At 41.2% G+C, this 19,726-nt stretch overlaps 1 protein-coding gene across 1 annotated transcript in view; it reads right to left on the bottom strand.

The window, feature by feature from the left end:
• MCTP1 (multiple C2 and transmembrane domain containing 1) overlaps positions 1-19,726 on the bottom strand; it is a 284,874-nt gene that overhangs the window by 80,090 nt on the left and 185,058 nt on the right. The window contains exons 12-15 of the mRNA XM_074166917.1: positions 19,370-19,472; positions 18,885-18,986; positions 18,461-18,535; positions 16,537-16,656 (exon numbers count right to left, since the gene is read on the bottom strand). Coding sequence (XP_074023018.1) covers positions 16,537-16,656; positions 18,461-18,535; positions 18,885-18,986; positions 19,370-19,472 — 400 coding nt within the window. The remainder of the gene's footprint in view (positions 1-16,536; positions 16,657-18,460; positions 18,536-18,884; positions 18,987-19,369; positions 19,473-19,726) is intronic.

A 19,726-nucleotide genomic window follows, 5' to 3' on the forward strand; every position in this document is an offset into this window, starting at 1 on the left:
GGTAGTTTTGGCCGTAACTACTGAAAGATCCCATTGAAAGATCGCAATTAGTGCTCGGTCTTGTAAATACATTAAGTTTCTCGAGAGGAAGTATTTGTTACCATATGGAATATATTTCTATCCCGTATCTCTTGTATAACCAATGTTTCATCCAATACAGTGCAACTGTATTGAGAATTACTTAAAATAGCCCAAATGCAACAGTATTTCCGATGGTTTTGAGATAACGAGGAGATGCCTGGGAAGCTGCACTAATCTAAGTGCAGGCTTTTTATTCCCTGCGTCTTTTACACATTCGTCTCTTCCCCAGGCAGGTCAGATACGGCAAGTTCTCAGGCATGTGTGTAAATTTACTCCCGGGGACAGCCCTACTGGTTTGAACTGAACTGAACGGTGGGGATTTAGGAGCAGGGGCTCAGTCTGTCAACTCTTCCGGAGAAGGGTCCCCGCGCCCTGCAGACCCCGCTGCAGAAGGCAACCAGCAGATAACGGGAACGGGGGAAGCGGCAGCAGCGTCCGCTTGCTTTTACCATCAGCTGAGATTCAGGCAAGACATGCAGTTCAAAAGTAGTGCAACCTGGCTTTCAAAAAAAAAAAATAAAATTCTGACATTCTTTCTTTTATTTTTCTTTTTTCTTTTTCAGGGGGATGTTTCACAAGTACTACAAAAACAGAAAAAAAAAATTATTAAATGCATTTACATTGCATAAGAGAGTAATGACTGAAAATATTTCTCCTTCCAGAGACAGAACTCAGAGCTTCTCTATTTAAAGGCTGTATTTTTATATCCACAGCGAGGAAAGGACATCGCCTTGTCAGAAGTACAATTACACACATTTTAATATCGCTGCAATGCTACGAAAGGGGAAATTTCAAAATGAGTTTTTTCTGCATCCATTTGTCCAAGTCCTGAATACCTTCCAGGGAGTAAATGCCAAGATGTATTTTTATTTGTGTAAAACGATTATGATATGCAAAATTAATAATCTCATGAGGTGAAAAAATGCTTTCTTTTACACTCCTAGTTGAAAAAAGCACCTAGATTAAAGCACTTTTCTGAAACAGTTAGGAGACATCACTAACTAATTCCAGCTTGGCTAGAAACACTATTAGAAAGAAAAAAAACCCCAACAGCATAAGATCTAGTTAAAAAAACGTATCTCAGAGAAGAACTGACAGTATTGATGTATGCTACAAAATAAAATAAAAAGTATTCGGGAATGATACATAACTTTTGCTTTATTCTGAGGCACCTAACATATCTCTTAAGGACAAAATATATCAATCTTATTAATATTGTTAGTGATTTGAAATTCATATTATTTTGCCAAATATTCAATTATTCATGATTTTCAGATGAAATTTCAAGAACAGTTGCACCAAAATGTATCAGCTCTTCTTATTCTTATCTTTAGAAATTGGGAAAAAAATTGTTTACATTATTTTAATGACATCCCACATATAATAATATAATTACATCACAATTAAATGAGCTCAATTCTATTTTAATTAAAAAGATAATCCTGAATCATTTTTTTTAATAGAAATGTCTCACTATAATTAAATTGTTCAGAGGACATTTAAATGAGCATTGAAGAGAGAACCACACAAGCTGTAACAGTATATTCATAACAAATTTGTTCTGAAATTAATATTTAATTAATTTTAAAATACTTTATGTCTCCTATATAGTTGTCTGTAAATTATTTTAAGTTGCCTTTCCCACTGATTGAACTTATTCATATTTTATTCAGTTCTCCCAATTTTTAATTGCATCAGAAAGCTCTGTGAGCACAGTTAGTGGTAATGTTCACGGGTTGCCAGAGAAACATTAGTAAAGGGAAAAGTTCCTACTAGCTTTCTCATTAGGCTAACTAAATTTTAAATCCTATGCACGCATCTTTTTATTAATTACTTGCCTGTGACAAACTAATGTCTCAGCATAGAACCTCATTTCGGTGCCTTCTAATATTTTAGATGCAAAGATAGGGTTTTTTCCCTCACTGGATTTTCTTAATCTGTAACCAATATTAAATTCTTCTGAAAAGTGGGGTTGGCACATGTCTACTCACCCCCCGCCCCATAGTTTTACAATTTTATGGCAGAAGGAAAGCAATGGATTGTTGATTAATGCAAAAATATTTCTGATAAGGAAAAAAATCAAAATGAATCAGTCACATGCAAATATCATTCTTACTTTTGCTGCATGCATATCTAATACATGCGTTTCCAACTCTTAAAACCTAGCCACTATTAATATATCGTAACTGACTTCTAATGTGAAGTGATTCCAGTCAAACATTTTTTTACCCCACTGTAGTACTTTGTGTGCGTCCTGACATTCATTTCTTCTTTGGATTGCTGTAGCATTATGTTGCACAAAGTTCCCACCAGGAACACCAATATCACTGATTTTTTTCTTTGTACTTTTCCCTGAAATGTTCACAAAGTTTTTCAGGATGCCAATCAAAACTTAAAAAAATAAAATAAAAAACAATTCCTTTATGAAAGCTTGATGACCTTTGACATTGTTCACTATTTAGAAACCCATAAAAGAATAGATAACAAATATATGACTCACAAATTATCAATTATGAAAAATAATCTGGGGTAGAATGCTGCACTAATGCAAAAAGATGGATTACTTGTCATAAACCAATAACGCTTTTGTTTGTGAATCCAATATCTCATTTCTTTCCTTCATGTTGGGAAACTTAAAATGATTTTTAAACTGCATTAACTTAAAAAAACGCAACTATCATAAAGGTGAACACTGAAAACGCCTCCAGAAATGATCTGTCGGTTCTTAACCAATTTATGTATATTTATATACAGCTCTAAGTTCTGAAAATCAGAAGTCAGCAGAGGCCGGATCCGTCACCGAGAAAGGGGTGAGCCCAGCACCTGGGGGTGTTGGCTCCACCACCCAGACCCCAAACCGCTCGGGGTGAAGAGCCCCATTTGCCATCGCCCGGCAGAAAACAGAATTTAATTACTCCACAGCCAGGTTTTAGGGCACGGGCACGCCTGCCCCATTAGACTTCTTCACGGTTCTGGGTTTACTTTGCTTTCTGTAACCTAGGGGGGGGGGGGGGGGGGGGCATATTTTGGGGTTTTAATGGAAGAAATGTGAGAAAGGGAAGAAAATAAAGCCAAGAGCCACCTCGGAGGCGGGGGGAGCGGTGCCATCGGCTGCGGAGGGGTTACCTGCGGAGAGCCCCGGCCGGTGACGTGGTGGAGAACCTGCCGCGCTCGCCGACCGGCAAACGCCAGGGGAGAAACCCAGATGGGCTTTATTTCCACCCAGAAACCACAGGTTCCCCGCTCAGCCTCCCGCCTCCTCTGCGGACGCTGAATCCGCGGCTCGTGGCGGAAGGCTGAGGGACACCTACCAGCAGAGCTCACACAAACAACCGCCGGGACTCTTCCTTCTACTTTAATTTCCGACTGTCTTCCCACCTACACCTCTTCCACCTACACCCTTTGCTCTGCCTCCCCCAGAACCCACCTTTCACGGACTAACTTTGGTCGGGTTGAGTCAAAACACCTGATTTTGAACACCGGCAGCTACCGCTCTCAACCGCCCCGCGCCGCGAGAAGCGGTTGAATGATTTAATTAAAATGATTTAATTTAAATTAGGCGTATTAGACATTGTCAGTGAGGGAGCAGGAGGGCGAGGGCAGCGATCCGCAGGCAATGAAGCATGATAACCAGAGATTCCCGGGTCAGGGATGCGCTCCTGGCTCCCGGCCCCAGCTGGAAGCCGGCCCGGGGGTGGCCACCCCGGCTCTGGGAGAAACGGGGGAGCAGGGAATGTGTGCCGGGGGCAGGGGGGGCCAGGATTAACTACTTCGTCACTCGCTAATGACAGCTGCCAGATGATTAGGAACCACACTAGGTTCTTAACTTTAACTTTGCTAATCAGCAAGATCAAACTCTGACAACTCTGGACTGGATTTTTTTTCTATTACACCAAAAAGAAAAAAAAAAAAAAAAAAGAAAAAGAAAAAAAAAGAGAAAGAATATGAAGAAAGTAGTTTGTGCGTTTGCACTGGATGTCAGGCAGCCAACAAGCACACAGTCCCAAAAATTAACTTTGATGGAATAAAACACTCGATTGATGTGGGCCAGCCACAACAGCACCATTTGCAAGGGCTCAGTTTTCCGTCCCATGGAACCACAAAGGTTTTAAACAATATTATTTCTTCCCATCTAATGCCAACAATCAGGAATCAACCAACAAAAGGGAAATTCTATTTAATCATTTTGACATCACGTTCCCCAGGAAAGCGGAACTTGAAAACGGCAAGGCTCTGCTACGTTTAGTGTGAGATAGGGAAAAAAACCCAAACCTTGCAGAAAAAGACCAGCCTTTACCACAACCCCATAACCCTTCCCCGGGTGGGCTGATGGCCAAGGCAAAATGGGTACATTCACTTTTGGGAAAATTGTGATTTTTCCATATTCTCCATACAGACAGAAACCTTGCTTCTTCGATGCTGATTTTAAAGGAAATTCAAAGCAGATAGTTAATGGTAAGGCTGTAATGAATTTATTTATTTATATTTTTTTTAACCTACGCCTCTGATAAAGCCACTTTCGGAAATATAATGGTCACCCAACCCTTTTGTGGCTTTAACAAACCCTTACTTCTGCCCCTTCTTCCATACAATGTAGACTCTATTCGCACCCGTGCGGTACCAAATTACAGATAAAGTTACAGCAAATTTGTTTTCTCAAAAAAGCAGTGAGGCCTAATATCCCCGGAGCAATAACAGCCTTGTCTGCCCTTCAGAAGCAGCGCCGGAGTGGTTTTCCCTCAGAAACGGGGGTTTCTTCCCGCGACAATGGGGCCGTTGAACGGGCGGTGAATGGGACGGGGCTCGGTTTGCAGGTGCCCCCGGGGGGGTCCGGCGGGGGCAGCCCCCGCTGCGGTAGGTGACCCCCCATCCCCCTGACGGGGTTCTCCACCCCGAACAGGCACAGAAGAATCAGTAATTTATAGAGGTGCGCCTTGTTCATACTGATGGAATCAAGGGGGCTAATGAACACCCCGAAGCAGCCTCGGAACGAAGCGAAAAATGTCTTAAAAGGTGAAAAACCCACAACCCACACCCGAAGTGACTCCTGTCTGTGAAAGGAATACTGGCATGACAACGACCCACCAGCGCGCTAAAGTTATTTTCCAAATGCTCTAGCTAATAGGCTGTGATGAATAAATAACTTTTTAATGTGTTTCGCCCGCGTTGTGCTCGGGAATATTAACACCCAGTGTTAAAAACGCTGTTGGGATTGGTGTGCGGCCGTAACGCTGCGGGGACAGTGACAGAACACAGAAAGAAAGCTCAAACGAAGAGATTTCGTTAGTCGCCCCTTCTTTAAAATAATTCACTCCAAAATGTTCCCCTGTTTACTTGCTACCGTATTGCAACGCTCCGCCTAAAAGACGAAAATCAAGCGTATTTAGGGAATAAGCATTAAGTGTTGTTAATGTGGCCTTATCCTGTTAATCATTATCCTGGGAAAATTATGTTGTGTTTTATATACTAATACTACGACATTTTTATTAACTCATAATCCCTCTGCTAACAGTAGTGCTTTAAGCAAGTAATAATTAAGATGGCAGCAAATACTAGAAAAAACCTACTTTTAAATTTTTCGGTCCTGTTAAAGGGGTACAGTACATGCTGGTACTAGAGGTTCTTTCAGGGAAATCTGCAAAAAGAGGATTGTATACCAAGCAGAAAATATTCTTTCCTTATTGAGGAAAACAAGCTTAAATAATCACTAACAGTTTCCCTTACAGTACTGATCAGTCATCTTCAAAGGAATTAGCTGATTTTAATTATTAAAAATGCGCTTTTCCTGGAAATTGGAGAATTTGTCATTGGAAAACAGAGTTTCAAACACATTCACCTGCGCCTTCTGCTCTGAGATTAAGGAAGAGATTTTTCCCTCTCCCTTAAAAACGAGCACCAGAGAGACCTCAGGAGAGACGGCGCCAGATCAGAAATACCAAACCAGCCGACTTTATGAAGGCGAGAACAGTCCAGGAAGGAGCATCCCGAGCCGAACAGACACCGCGCGTTCCTGCACCTAAGAACCGAGGGGGATATAAGGAAATAGCAAAGACTCATGCATCAGGCCGGCCAGGGCTACTGTTAAAAGCAGAGATTTACCTTCAGCTTAAACATGTTTATCCCTCAAGTGACGATTTAGAGGAGACAAACCGAGCACAGAGAATCACAGATATGCATTAATATTAGCTTGGTTTTCTTTTTTTTTTTCAATCATATCTTTCCCCAGCATACAGTGCCAGCTCCTGCAGCAACGAATGCAAAATATGGATTCAGTATATCAAAGCAGAATCAATTTTATTCCTTTTTGAGCACATTTCTTTGCTACCTTTTAAATTTTTTTTAATGGGGTTAGGAAGTGTCTGTCTCTGTTCATTAAGCAGCAGTGTCTACTTACAGAGGCCAGTCAATTAGGACTGGAATAGAGGCACATCTAATCACAGCCACTGTGTGGCCGTGGAGAGAAAACCCTGTCTCCCATTCAGCCGGTGCCGATCGCTAATTGCCCGAGAAGTTCCAGTGGCATAATACCGGTTTTAACAGATAACTTTGCAGTCTGAGAGCAGCAGTCCATCTCAAATAAACATGCCTAAATTATGCCTTTTTTTTATTTTGCTTTTGCAAATCAGAGGATTCTTCTCGGAGTGCTTGTATCTCCGGGAAGCAGTTGGCATCCCGTAACTTCAGAGTCACCGGGACGGTGTCAGGGTTATCCATGGAAAGGTACAAACTCCAAAGATCCGCCACGCAGTCCCAGGTCTATTCAGTGTCAGCTGCAGCCACTTGGCTTACAGTTATTAAACTCTTTTTCTCTTCAGTAACAATTCCGGTCACAACGTTAGTTATCTCCACTGGGTAAGTGTTAATACTTACTCTGGAATCAATAAAATCTACCAGTGAAACCAAAATGAATTATGCTTTTAAGTTATGTCTCCTTGTTTATTCCAGAGTTATAAACAGATTTTGGGGATATAAACACCTATTATTTTTCTTTTGAAAATTAAACAAACTAAAAAAAAAAAAAGAGCTGTTTATATCAAGTAAGTGGCTGTGAGGCTTACAGGCTTTTCATTTCAAGGCCAACTGAAATTCTCCTCTCCTGCAGAAGCTAAATCACTCAGGCATGACACTTGCTAAAAAACTAACACTCCACCCATACTCTGAGTGTTTCATGTATTAAAAAAATTATATAGACAACATTTTCTTGCATAATACTTAACTAAAAGGACGTTTAAGGCAGTTTTTGTTCCTCTTTATCTTGGCCTGACCAGTAAAAAAGTTGTTGTGCAAGAGAGGTCATTGCAAACACCTGACCTTTACCAATAACATGGATTACCAATAATGAGGATTTTCTTCACAACTTTTCAGCCATCAGTTTGGCCTTTAATTAAGAAGTTTAAGCAAACTTTCTGCCTAGGTAGGGATCTGCTGGATGCTGCTTTGTCACCTGGCCACCGCCTGCTGCCAACAACCGGGAGGGAAAGAGGAAAAGCAGGTGGAAAGGCAGTTCAGAAAAGCATCATTTTTTTTCTGGAAGAATGGATTTAATCCTAGTTCTTCAGGTATGGAAAACACCCTGGGTGGAAACACCGTTTACCCTGAGTCAACTACACAATAAAGATTACGTTAATGATGTGCTGTGTAACTCATGCCTAATTTAGAAGAAAAAAACCCAAAATAATCCACCACCCGGCTCCTTCATAGGACTTTCCCACATAGATCTTAATGGAGTTCAGGCAAAAATCAAGCCTCTTGTGTGGGAAGCCCACCTCACACCCAGGAGGAAGGCAGAGGGGCCACAGGAAAGGGGACAGCAGAACGAAACAGCCGTTTTTCACTTTGATTTCCAACTGTCCTGAGGGCAAAAAGGCTCATCACTCATTCTCCCCACCAGCTCTGCCGGTCTGGGACATCAGCACCACAAGCACCATCACCACCCGACAGTTATCTCCTAGTGGGACGCAAGATTCCCAGCTCTCTCTGGCCCAAACCAGCCATTTTTGGAATGCAGCATCTCTCTTTTGCCGAAAATGTAGGATAAAGCTGTGTATGGCAGACAGTCCCCTTTAAGAAAAAAGGGATCAAACTTCCCCTGTAGCGTTTGCAGTGGGTCCTGTGGGGTGTTTTTCTTTGGAGGCTTTATTTACACCACCAGTAAACCCACTTACATACAGCACGTGCAGCACTAGTAGAAACAAACTAAGTTCTAAGCCTTTTTTTTTTTTTTTTTTTATATTAACAGTTTGGATTTCACACTCTGCAATCAAAACTGAAATCATAAAATTGCACGTCAAACAAAATAAGCAGGACAAATATTTTCATGATGCACATTTGAAACATCACAGAGTCTTTTCACTCCAGTAAAATCCAGCATATTGAAAATTACTTGGTTTTGTCTCATTCTTCTACCCAGGAACAGATGCTTACGGCGTCCCCTACCAGCTACATACCTACTGAAGAGGCAACTACTCTGTAGGGATGAGCACACGGAGGATTCCTTAAGGAGCATTAGGAAGAAACCGGTAGCTTTATTTCTGACCAGGCTGTCCTTTCTAAGCATTTTACGCATCATATTTTCAAAAGCTTTGAAAGATTGCTCCTCTGTCTGATTTTCCTTACTTGGGCTTTTCTCACTAGCGTGCCACGTTCCTGGTTATTGCCTCTTTCTTTACCACGCTGAAACTTTTTGCAAAGCCTTACATTGCATTATTTTAACTACTGAACGGCCTGGTAAAATCAGCGTGTCCCGTAGTCCTTCCTCTTCAAAGCAAAAAAAAATTAGAATACCTACCGCTGCTAAAATAAAAGGAAGTAAAACACCCTTTGTAACACGGTTTTATAATGTGTTGGTTCTCGTATGACTCATAACTAAAAGACAGTGAAAAACTAAGATATTTTATAACCCACCCATGTGCACTATTTAAGTAATGAAAGTTTAAATGGCCAAGATTTCCTGCAACGACTGTGAAACAGGAGTTCGGGGAAGCCAGCGATGATAAGGTACACGACTTTCTCCTTGGAACATCAGTAGTAAATCATTATTCCAATTTAACATCAGTGCTATCTGAAGTCTTTCAGGTGCAAAGTTTTTTATTTGGGAGAGTTTTGCACACTCGGGAGGGAAGTGCAAGCTGGAGTCCCTGGTGGAACCTCCCCTCTCTGGAGGCAGGGCCAGGCTGGGTCCAACACGACCCCCCTCCAACTCCTCCAGTGACACTGGGGATCGCCTGGAACACGGTCTGTGTGATGGGAAACATGCTCCAGACCAAGATCTCAACTCAAGGAGACCGGCTGCCTAAATTTCCAGTCACATCACTGCCTTCAGATGAAATCTAACCTCATTTTTATAACATTTGAGACAACACTAAATGCTGGACAGTGACTAACAGCTTCATGAATTTCTGTAATTTTTGATCAACCACATTTTGGTGCATCAGAGCTTTTGGTGTATCAAGTTGTAATTTCATTCCAAAAGCGTTGAAAATCAAATACTTCCAGTGCAAAGTTGTCAGTTTTCTAAGTCGGCAGAAAAGGAAAATAGGTGGGAAGAATGGTCTGGCAGTGAAAGGAGAAGCCCAAGACTTGGAATACCCATGCTCTACTCTACTGTGTATTTCCTGTTGGAGAATCACAGAATGATATGGGGTTGGAAGGGACCTCTGGAGATCATCTAGTCCAATCCCCTGCCAAAGCAGGTTCACCTAGAGCAGGTTGACCAGGAACGTGTCCAGGTGGGTTTGGAATGTCTCCAGAGACGGAGACTCCACCACCTCTCTGGGCAGCCTCTGCCAGGGCTCTGCCACCCTCACAGCAAAGAAGTTCCTCCTCATGTGGAGATGGAACTTCTTATGTTCAAATTTGTGCCCGTTCCCTCTTGTCCTGTCACTGGGCACCACTGAAAAAAGACTGGCCCCATCCTCCTGACACCCCCGCTTGAAGTATTTACAGGCGTTGATCAGATCCCCCCTCAGGCTTCTCTTCTCCAGCCTGAACAGACCCAAGTCCCTCAGCCTTTCCTCAGCAGAGAGATGTTCTAGTCCTCTCATCATAAAAGAAATCATGAAGCTCTTTACCTCAACTGGTCATGCAAAATAAGGAAAATATTTCCCCTCATTGTACAGGTGTTTTTTGAGGTTATGAAGAACTCAGAATGGAATCCAGGTAAGTACCTAAAGTCGACACGCAGGTAAAATAAATGCCTGAGGGAGCAATTAAAGTGTCCAAAGGCAGAGCTGGTGCCACTTATACACCCTGGGGTGGGCACTCCCATCACCTGGATGGTGATGGCAGAAGTGACACAGAACCTATGACAGACACGTGCCCTCCTGGAATAGCAGCTGAGCAGCACACAGGATGCTCCAGATTACCTGAAATGACACCAAATCTGTATTTAGGCAAATAATCACACTGCTAAACTGGCTCAGCAAGTAGGCATTCACCCTGCGAAGGAAGTAAAATGAAAGTGATTTTTTTAAAAACAAAACACTAAAGGAAATAATTACATGTATAAATATTGCCCAGTCTTTCCTTGTATCAGCTCTGCAAGCACAAAAAGTGCCAAACACATAAATGTCCCAAAAGCCAACGTGGAGGGTTGACACCAAGTGTTTCCCCACCAGCATCATTCCTCAGCTGCCACTGTTAAGTAGGGAGAGGTTTGTTCAATCACCACTGACGCTGGTACACTCTTTAGGAATGAAATGCAGTGGATGACCGTGGTCAGATCTACCGGCACCTGGTTCGTACCTTTCCTACCCCTCTTTCCCAAACCCGGAACGCAGCAGAGATAAGGACAGACGAAACCTCAAATCCTACTCTATTTTTGCAGCAGTCTCACGTTATAGAAAACCGTGTCTACGGAAAATTGGGAAAGAGGAAACAGGACCTAGATCACTTCTCCTTTTTGCTTGCTTTACTTCTGAAAAACACTCCCCCAAAGCGCAGCGGCCCGGCCGACGCTCCCTTTCCCCCTGCTGAGGATGCAGCTGACAAAAAGCCCAGCGGCTCCTGCCCTCCTGTGCATCCTGCATCACAAACGGACCCCGCGCCCGGCTCTGCCCAGAACAGGCAGGTCTGACAGTCAACAGCAGTTTCTGGAAAGGCTTTTTTAGGATGAAGCTTTTGCGACTACCTTACCCACGCTTCTTCCAATTTCAAATTCTAGACAACAGGCGGCCACCACAATCTGATGGCCCGCTTCACCCAGGCTTAGTAAAAAGCAATTTGAAGCTTTTTATGTATTATAGCCTCAAAAAATGGTATCAACGATGGCAAAAAGCTCTTAAATATATCTGCAAAATTCTGATTCTCCTACAATTACAGTGTGGGGGGAAAAGGACAATATTTAATAACTAACACAATTGTAACCTGACGGTGCCGTATCCAGTCTCGCCCAATCTGTGTCCTTCAGCTTTTAGCAAAAGTTGCTTCTGAGATAACACAGCAGTGATCATTTCCCTTTTTTAATAGGGAAAAGCTAAGGAACTTGACAGAATTACTTTACTGTCTCATTTCCTCCCAGGGACCAGCTCTTTTTTTTTTTTCCCTCCTGTTTCCTTCTGGGTTTCGATTAATTAGCATGACACCACCGCAACGAAGCAGTGTGTGTGCAAGGGAACCAACACTTAATCAAAGGCTAGGGACAGTATTGTGTCATTTTCACACATGAGTTGTGTAACGTCAGAAGACAAAGCGGAGGTGAGTCAGGCCTGACGAATGGCTGGGAGGCAGGGCGAGTCGTTTTATCGATATTTCACAGCCTGAGAAAGAAAAAAAGTATTTTCTGTGTGCATGCACAGACACCTATAGAAAGATTCGGAGGAATAAGAGCAGGAACGGAGAGAACATGTCCGTAGAAGGCTTTAATTTGGGGACACACTGAAAATTGCGACCAGGTGAGGGTACTCTGCTTCCAAATGAGAAAGGAAACAAGTTTATTTTATGAGTAACAGTTAAACGCTCAAGCAGGCAATTAAAGTGCTTTACCGAGGCCATTTTGGGATACCAAACACTTTGAAGATTATATATTCCCTCATATTTCATGTTCAATGTTCCTCTAAGTAAAATATGTGGTTCCCTTTAGTTAGTCAGTTATGAATTGTGCTTTAAAGGCAAGGGGACATTTTTGATAATGCACATCTTAAACTTTTCATTAAACTACCAAATTTAAATTCTACCTTTTTGTGCACTCTGACATTTTTGTCTGGCATTTTCATTAATTTTGCGACATACATAAATGTAGCTGAAATGTTAACTGATCAATACTTTGTCTCTCTCATGTAGCACTAGAGCGAAGCTCCCCAAGGACCACGCAGCAGTACAGAAATTAAATGTGTAAAATATCAAATGTTAATGTTAAACACAGCAGCACTTACTGTATAACGACTGAAAAGGCTAAAAGAATTCCAAATGGACAGATGGTAGCACAAATTATCTACGATCACATTTAAAGATTAAAGTTTGTTCCGTAAAATAATTCATTGACTCACATTGAAGTGTGTCCTTTTACTGATAGCTCAGTTGTCCAATTATTTTTGCGCTCATTACAGTGAGAAATGACAGTATTGGAAAAAAAGAGTGTACACTTTTTCCCCCTACGTTGCACCCACTGACATCTGCAAGAACACAAATGTCTGGTCAAGAAGCTGATGGAAATTAGGCCCAATTTAGTAGACATTTCAGTGCCCACTAATCTAAAGAAAAAACATCCATTTTTGCATACTCTGATAAAGTTCTTCTGCCTGAAACATACCGTATCAATTACTGAATTAAAAATACAGAAAAATTAACTGCTAAATAATCCAAAGGTCTGATTTAAATACAGAAAATCATGTGAATTTAGCGCAATGGCTCTCTCTATGCACTCTATTCCTTTCCATTACATTTAGTTGTTTAAGAAGCATAAACACAAACACGTAACACATTTTTGATCAGCCTCTAGATGTAACAGGAGTATACATTAATTTAACATTGCTGCTATGCACTTTCTTTTCTTCCAAAGTCTATGTTCAACGCATGTTTCATGAGCTATTTACAAGTATCTTTTAGTATCTGAAAAATAACAGCTAACCATACTGCAAGTTTATATTACCATAGAAATATAAAATAATTATGTCTGGGTAGCAATTGTTCTTCTCTTGTGAACTAGTGAGGCACAGGATAAAAAAAAAAAGGAGTCAAAATCTTAAGTCATTCAGACAAAATCCCCAGTGAAGGCAATGAATGTACAAAATTCAACAGAAACAGGTAAAATATTGTTTAGTTGAGGAAATGCATCATCTAGAATACTCAAAACTTCTAGGTTTCTGTACTTTCAGGTACAGCACGGGCAAAAACGGCCATGGAGCTGGTGGTTTTGGACAGATTAGAGGAAGAACCATGCTAAGACTTTAATAAAGCACTTCCTTTCCTAAAATAACCCAAAGGTTTTTTCATTTGGGACCCAAGGTCCCAAATAACCTAAAGGTTTGAGACAGCTATGTTCTGGAGTATAAATAAGCAGCAAGCCCCTTCAAATGAACACTTTTATTGTGAGTCTCCAAGGACAATGACTTTAGGAAGAGCTGCAGTGAGCACTGTGGTGCATGAAGAGCATGAAGCAGACAACAGTTGTTTATCACTCAAGGCTTTCTGTGGGTCTCCAAGAGCAGTCCTCCTTTCCAGATCTCCGATTAATTACAACTAACGTACTGCACTTCTGGAAACTGAGCTAGCCTGCCAGAATTTCTTCAACCATGGGGGTCGGTCTCTTCTCCCAAGGAACAGCTGATGAGACAAGAGGAAACAGCCTCAAGTTGCACCAGGGGAGGGTTTAGGATGGATGTTAGGGAACAATTTCTTCACAGAAAGGATTGTGAAGCCTTGCAGGAAGCTGCCCAGGGAAGCAGTGGAGCCACCATCCCTGGAGGGATTTAAAAGCTGGGCAGACATGGTGCTGAGGGACATGGGTTAGTGGTGGTTTGGGCAGTGTCGGGTTGACGGTTGGACTCCATGATCTGAAATTTCTCTTCCAACCTTGGCGATTCTATGATTCTGTAGGACATGGGGTGAGGCATGAGAAAAGGGCACTGGCAAATCTTACCTGGGCCAAAAGGAGATCTAAAAAACCACCCCTCACACACGTAACTTACGTGAAATGGCTGTAAATCTGTGTTGTGATGTTAACCATCGAGGTGTGCCCTCAAATCCAAGGAAGAAAAGCTGAGTTTAAAAGTTTACTTCTCGTACATTTTTTATGAGTCTGCCTACAGAGCTGGAAGCATCCAGAACAGCCTATTTCTCATCTCCTTTCTGGCACTGACATTTCACTGTGACATTCTCCAACCTCTGGGAGACAACTTCAAGAGGAGATACGATTTGTGTAACAGTGAAGAGACGAAAATGATACATAGAAGTATGGCTTTTTTTTTTTTATAGAATCTATTAATTTCCAGGGTAACCTTAGTGCAAGCATAATTCAGCATCACACGTGCAAGTGAACCACTCCCGAGACTTTTCAAGGAGCTACGATAGCTATGAAACTCCAGAAACCATCAAAATCCAAAGCTTACGACCACGAAAGAAGCTCACGTAGACTTGACTGAGCTAACAGAAACTTATCAACGTTTTGCCCAACAGAGGGATGATCCAATCTGTGGAAAGAGTAACTTTTTCAAGTGGAAAAGCACGGGACGCACTTTGGATGCAGAGCGGGAATGCATCCGTGAGGTCACGGCACTGATGCAGATGTAAGCTATCCATAGCAACCACAACCACCACAGAGCAATGCAAATACTGAAAGGAAACTAAGGAAAATAAGCTTATATATATATATATATATATATATATGTATGTATGTAAATAAAAGCAGGAACTTGTTTCCCTTGCAATACACAATAACTACAATAATGACGTATGCTGACTATAGCCCTCCGTGCTCAAATTCCGTGTTGTATGTATTTTCAACCACTTATTCTGACACAGGATTTCTCCAATAATGGGAAACAATTAGAATTTAACAGCCACACAACTTTTTCCATGGCCACAGCAGCACACCACAAGAAAGGGATTATTTCATTTGCCCCAAGGAATAGGGTGCCTTTCCGTTTCCCCTTCTCCCACCAGCAGCAGGTGGGTGTTCCACATCTGTACTGAAATCACTTGGACGGATGAGTATTTACTTACTGGAGCAATAACAGTAACATGAACCTTTTGAGTTTTACACAGAAACCTACATTTTCCTATGAAATTTCAAACCAAAATAATGGCAGATCATCTTTCTAAAGTAAACAGTGGCAAGTCATTTTATATTTTTGCACGCAGTGTAGCTACTGCAGACACTAGAAAATTATAAACACCCTAAGAGTCGAGCAGCAGGTGTATCTCCTGTACTCCTGGTGAACATCACAAACAAGGACCAATGGCTTGCTGCCGTCCTGTGACAGGCTACAGGAGGGCTCAACAAGTCACTTAGTACAAATAGAGCCCCGCTACAAGAAAATTCCTGCAAAACAGCACGATTTAGTGACACACCAAAGCACCCCAATTTACTGCTCCAGCACGGCTCCAATGTCTGGTTGATTTCTCCAGATTTGAAGCACCTGAGCTTCAGGCACCCGAGGTAGGAGTCCTGTCACCAGACTCCCTCTATAATTATTCAAAGTAAGACCAAAACCATTCCCCGTCCATATTGATGATGGAGAGGCCCATAAGTTCAGTATTTCAGCCAACTTAATAAATTTATTTAAATGTTCCAGAAAGCATGTCCATACATACGTTTTTACTCCTGCTGGGACTCCTTCAGGCTAAAATAAAAGCCAGGACTCTGGCCTTGCTTGTAGCTCTTTCTTTTTTTTTTGAAAATAAAAAGATACTCATCTGGGAAACACAATCTAATCTATGATTATGCTTGGATTTCCCAAATTTAACAGGAAAATAAAGGTTAGTATTTATGAAGCTAATGTTTATGGAGAAATAGCAGTTTCATTAAAATCACTAAAAACTGAACCATGACCAAAAAGATTTTAAAATTGGGGTTTTTTTAATTTTCTTTTGTTTTGTTTTTTTAAACCAAGAACACTAAATTGTAGTAAGAAAGCAACTATTTGGGTCTAGAGCTTTCTATTTCTAAAAAAGTTATAGGTGTAACACGAATTTATATGTGGAGGACAAAATAACACTAATTTTGTATTCATGATACGTAAAAGCATTCCGGACATGCTCAAGGTTTTAGGGTAAATATCCACTTGATTGTTATTTGTACAATAGTAAATTAAAAAAAAGAACACCCTCTACCTTGTTTGTGTGACATTTTAAACACTTTTTTTTTTAAATAAGTGAAGAAACACGATTTGCAGTATCTTCATAATGCAAAGTTTTAAATAAAAAAAACCAGAACCCACCACCACAACACTGTACTATCTCTCAGTCAAGAACACAAACCTTCCAGCGTGATTAACAATAATACAGAGAAGATCATACCAAAAAAGCAGCAAGACTTCTTGGGGGAGAATCCCAGTCAAAGCAGCTGCTGATGTAGTAGGCGGCATTTATGAGCACCATGATGCAACGCTTCGTCCGGATAAAGTTTCTCACCAGTAGCTGTTAAAAAGATGAAAGAATGAAAATATTTCAAAACCCCAAAAGCTTACCACATTGTCATTCTTAACTTGGGTGAAGACTGAGAAAAGAAGATGTTAAGGTCTCTAGCTCACAAATTGAGAAAGATGATAGTTTAAAATTTGAGACTTGGAAAAGAGAGAATTTTAGTTATATGTGTCAATTGATATTTGCTGAATTTAATTCTACAGACACAAGTTGATGTCTTCATTTCCACAACTGTAGATCAGCTCTGAAAAGATGCTTGCCAAATTTGATGAATTATTTTAAGATTTCAGAGTTTTATTAACTAGGCAAGACTTTCTCCATTCTCAATTACTTAGACAATTGTGGCCTTTCTTAATAAAAAGATGCTGTAAGACACTAACCATGCAAAATTACTGTTCTAATCTAATTAAGATCACCTACAACCTGTTACATCCAATTTTACCTTCATTTGTAACAAATTTATGCTATTTTGACCACCACGTTTTTAAGTATTTATCAAAGTAACTTGTAACTGCAGACATTGTCTACATAGTGATGAGACACAGCAGCACTGGGTTTTGATTCAAGAGAATACCCTGAAATCCTCTACATTGGCGATTCACTTGACCAAAAAAAGTGAAGAAAAGAGTGAATGATTTCTGAATCAAATAGCACAGAAAACACGAGGCAGGTAAGACACATTCACTCTCAGAAATGTGGATGTTTTAAAGGCAACCACCCCAGTTGTACACACAGATGCCTTCCCCTCCTCTGCCCTCCCCCCGGTGGGATTGTGGGGAGGTGTTTCATGCAAGCTAATTTTTAAAAAAACAACCCAAAGTGGGTATTTAAAGTTTACTCCTCCTGCCATCTGCAAAAAGCTCAATGCCATGTTCTGTTATAAAGTGGGGAGAAGAATTAACCTTGAAGAAAAGGCCTTGCTGTTTTTCCTCTCCGGAATAGCTGTGGAAGATGCAGCTTTAGTAACTGCATTACTCACAGCAGTAAATAAAGAAATATTTTGCCTCTTGAAATCTTTTTTAATGAAATATATCATACAACTGATATAAAATTCATCCAGCAGATAATTTAAATTACGCTCAAGCCTATAAGCTTTCAGCAAAATAAAAGCCAGTTTTGAGGCCTTTGCCTTTTCACTGCAACCACAAAAATCTTTTTCCCACAGCCCAGCCCAAAGCCCAGTTCTCTCCATATAAAATACATCATTTGTGGAACACCAAAAACTGAATGAAAAGTAGTTCAGGTGGAGAAAAAGGTACGATGTGTGTTGAAGTATATTTTTTTACCAAAAGCGTTAAAACTGAGCATAGCAAAAATATCCAGAGAAAAAAAAAAGAGCGTCCAGACATTTTGTACCCACAGGACTCTCCAAAGTAATAAAGAGTTTTATTCTGCCTTCACCTTTGATCCAAACCTTATTCAGCCAACTTATTTAAAATTTGGCTGAAAGACCCTCTCCCCTGCAACAAATGGAGATCTTTCGGGTCAAGGTTAACAGCAAAAATTTATGCAAGACTTAGTTTACATGCACCTGTGCTATCATCTGATATGTGTGGAACCTGATGGTTTCAACTGTGTTCTTATTCACGTATTTCATGGAAATTAAGCTGCAATTTATAGAGGTGACACAATAAACCCGTGTATTTTGTTTCTGCCTCTTCCGACCTTTCATATTCTTTTGTAAACAGGTAATGAAAATGTTATTCTTTACCCTCAGCAGTACGATACCAGATATTTTGGGTGTGCACACTTGATATTAAGGCTTTCGGAAAGGATTAGTATTTCCTTACTTCTTTACCTGTTTAGACAGTCTGTTTTCCTCTTCAATGTACTTCTGTTCTTTGGGCATTAAGGTGCGTATGCTGGCTTTCACCTGCAGGTTAAAAACGCGTGTCAGTGTCTCGAGCTCGCTCCTCATTAATAACACATGCCAAAAAAAAAAAAAAAAAAAGAAAAATTAGGGAGTTTGGAAGCCGGGGCTGCCAAGCCCGGAGAGAGGAGGGTCGGGAGAAGGCATGAGCTCCTCGGCGGAGCCGCCACCGCCACGGCAGCAGCAACAAAAAGGGTGGGAGTGCCAGGCAGTGGCAGAGGAGCATTCTGTGGTAGACATCAAGGTTTTAAGAGAAAATGAGGAATGACAGAAATTCTCTACAAATCGGGAACAAAAGCTTTCATGAAACTGAACTCTTTAGCAGTACAAAAAAGCCAAAGTTAAGACTTACAGCATTAAAAATCACATCTATTTCAAGATAGATGACCCCCTTTGTTGGCCCTGTCAGCTGCTTGTTTTTCAAGACGTAGGCTTTCTGTTCACCATTTTGAATCTGCAGGAAAAGGACATGACAGCCGTCTGTCTCGCGGTCTCCGCTGAATACCCCCCCGGCGACCCCTGACCCGCGGCTGCTGAAACTGACAGAGAACCCAAAACAACTGTGGCAAGTCTGACAAGTACCTGTTCATTACCAGGACCCAGTCTGTCAGGAAAAATTAACTATCATGGGATTCAACATGGCCGTGAATTGAGTATGTTAAAATTTTAGTGTTCTTATTACAGACCTTGGTTGAGAAATGACAGACACAGAGCTGCAAATCTTTTTTTTTTTTCTTCTTTTTTTTTTTTTCCCTTTTTTTTTTTTTTAAATATTTTTTCTCTCCCCCCCTTCAGCGGGAAAAATACAGAGTGGTGTGTCAGGTGAATGAAACTTACAGACAGCAATGGTATAGCAACTTTGCCTAGGAAGTCAGCGCTCCGATCCCGATCTTCGTCATAAACTGTCACTTCAAGCACCGAGTGGATGTCTTTAATATTGCTACAAAGGGAGAAGCACACACAGAAGGGAGAAGTCACCTACACCAGCGGGTACCAAGGACAAAAGCCTGAAAGGTTAGCAAAAAACCAGATTTTTTTTCCCAGCCACGGGCAGAGAGCAGAAGTTAAGTAAGTGAGACACCCTCCGTATCGCTGAAATGCTCTCTCAGGGCGGCTCCCCCTCGCTGCCAGGCTTCCCCGGCACGAGTTTTCCCCAGGATGTTGCTTTAAATCCCCCTCCTGGGGTCTGGAGCC

This window comes from Numenius arquata, chromosome Z (genome assembly GCF_964106895.1).
Source record: "Numenius arquata chromosome Z, bNumArq3.hap1.1, whole genome shotgun sequence".
Taxonomy (NCBI): domain Eukaryota; kingdom Metazoa; phylum Chordata; class Aves; order Charadriiformes; family Scolopacidae; genus Numenius; species Numenius arquata.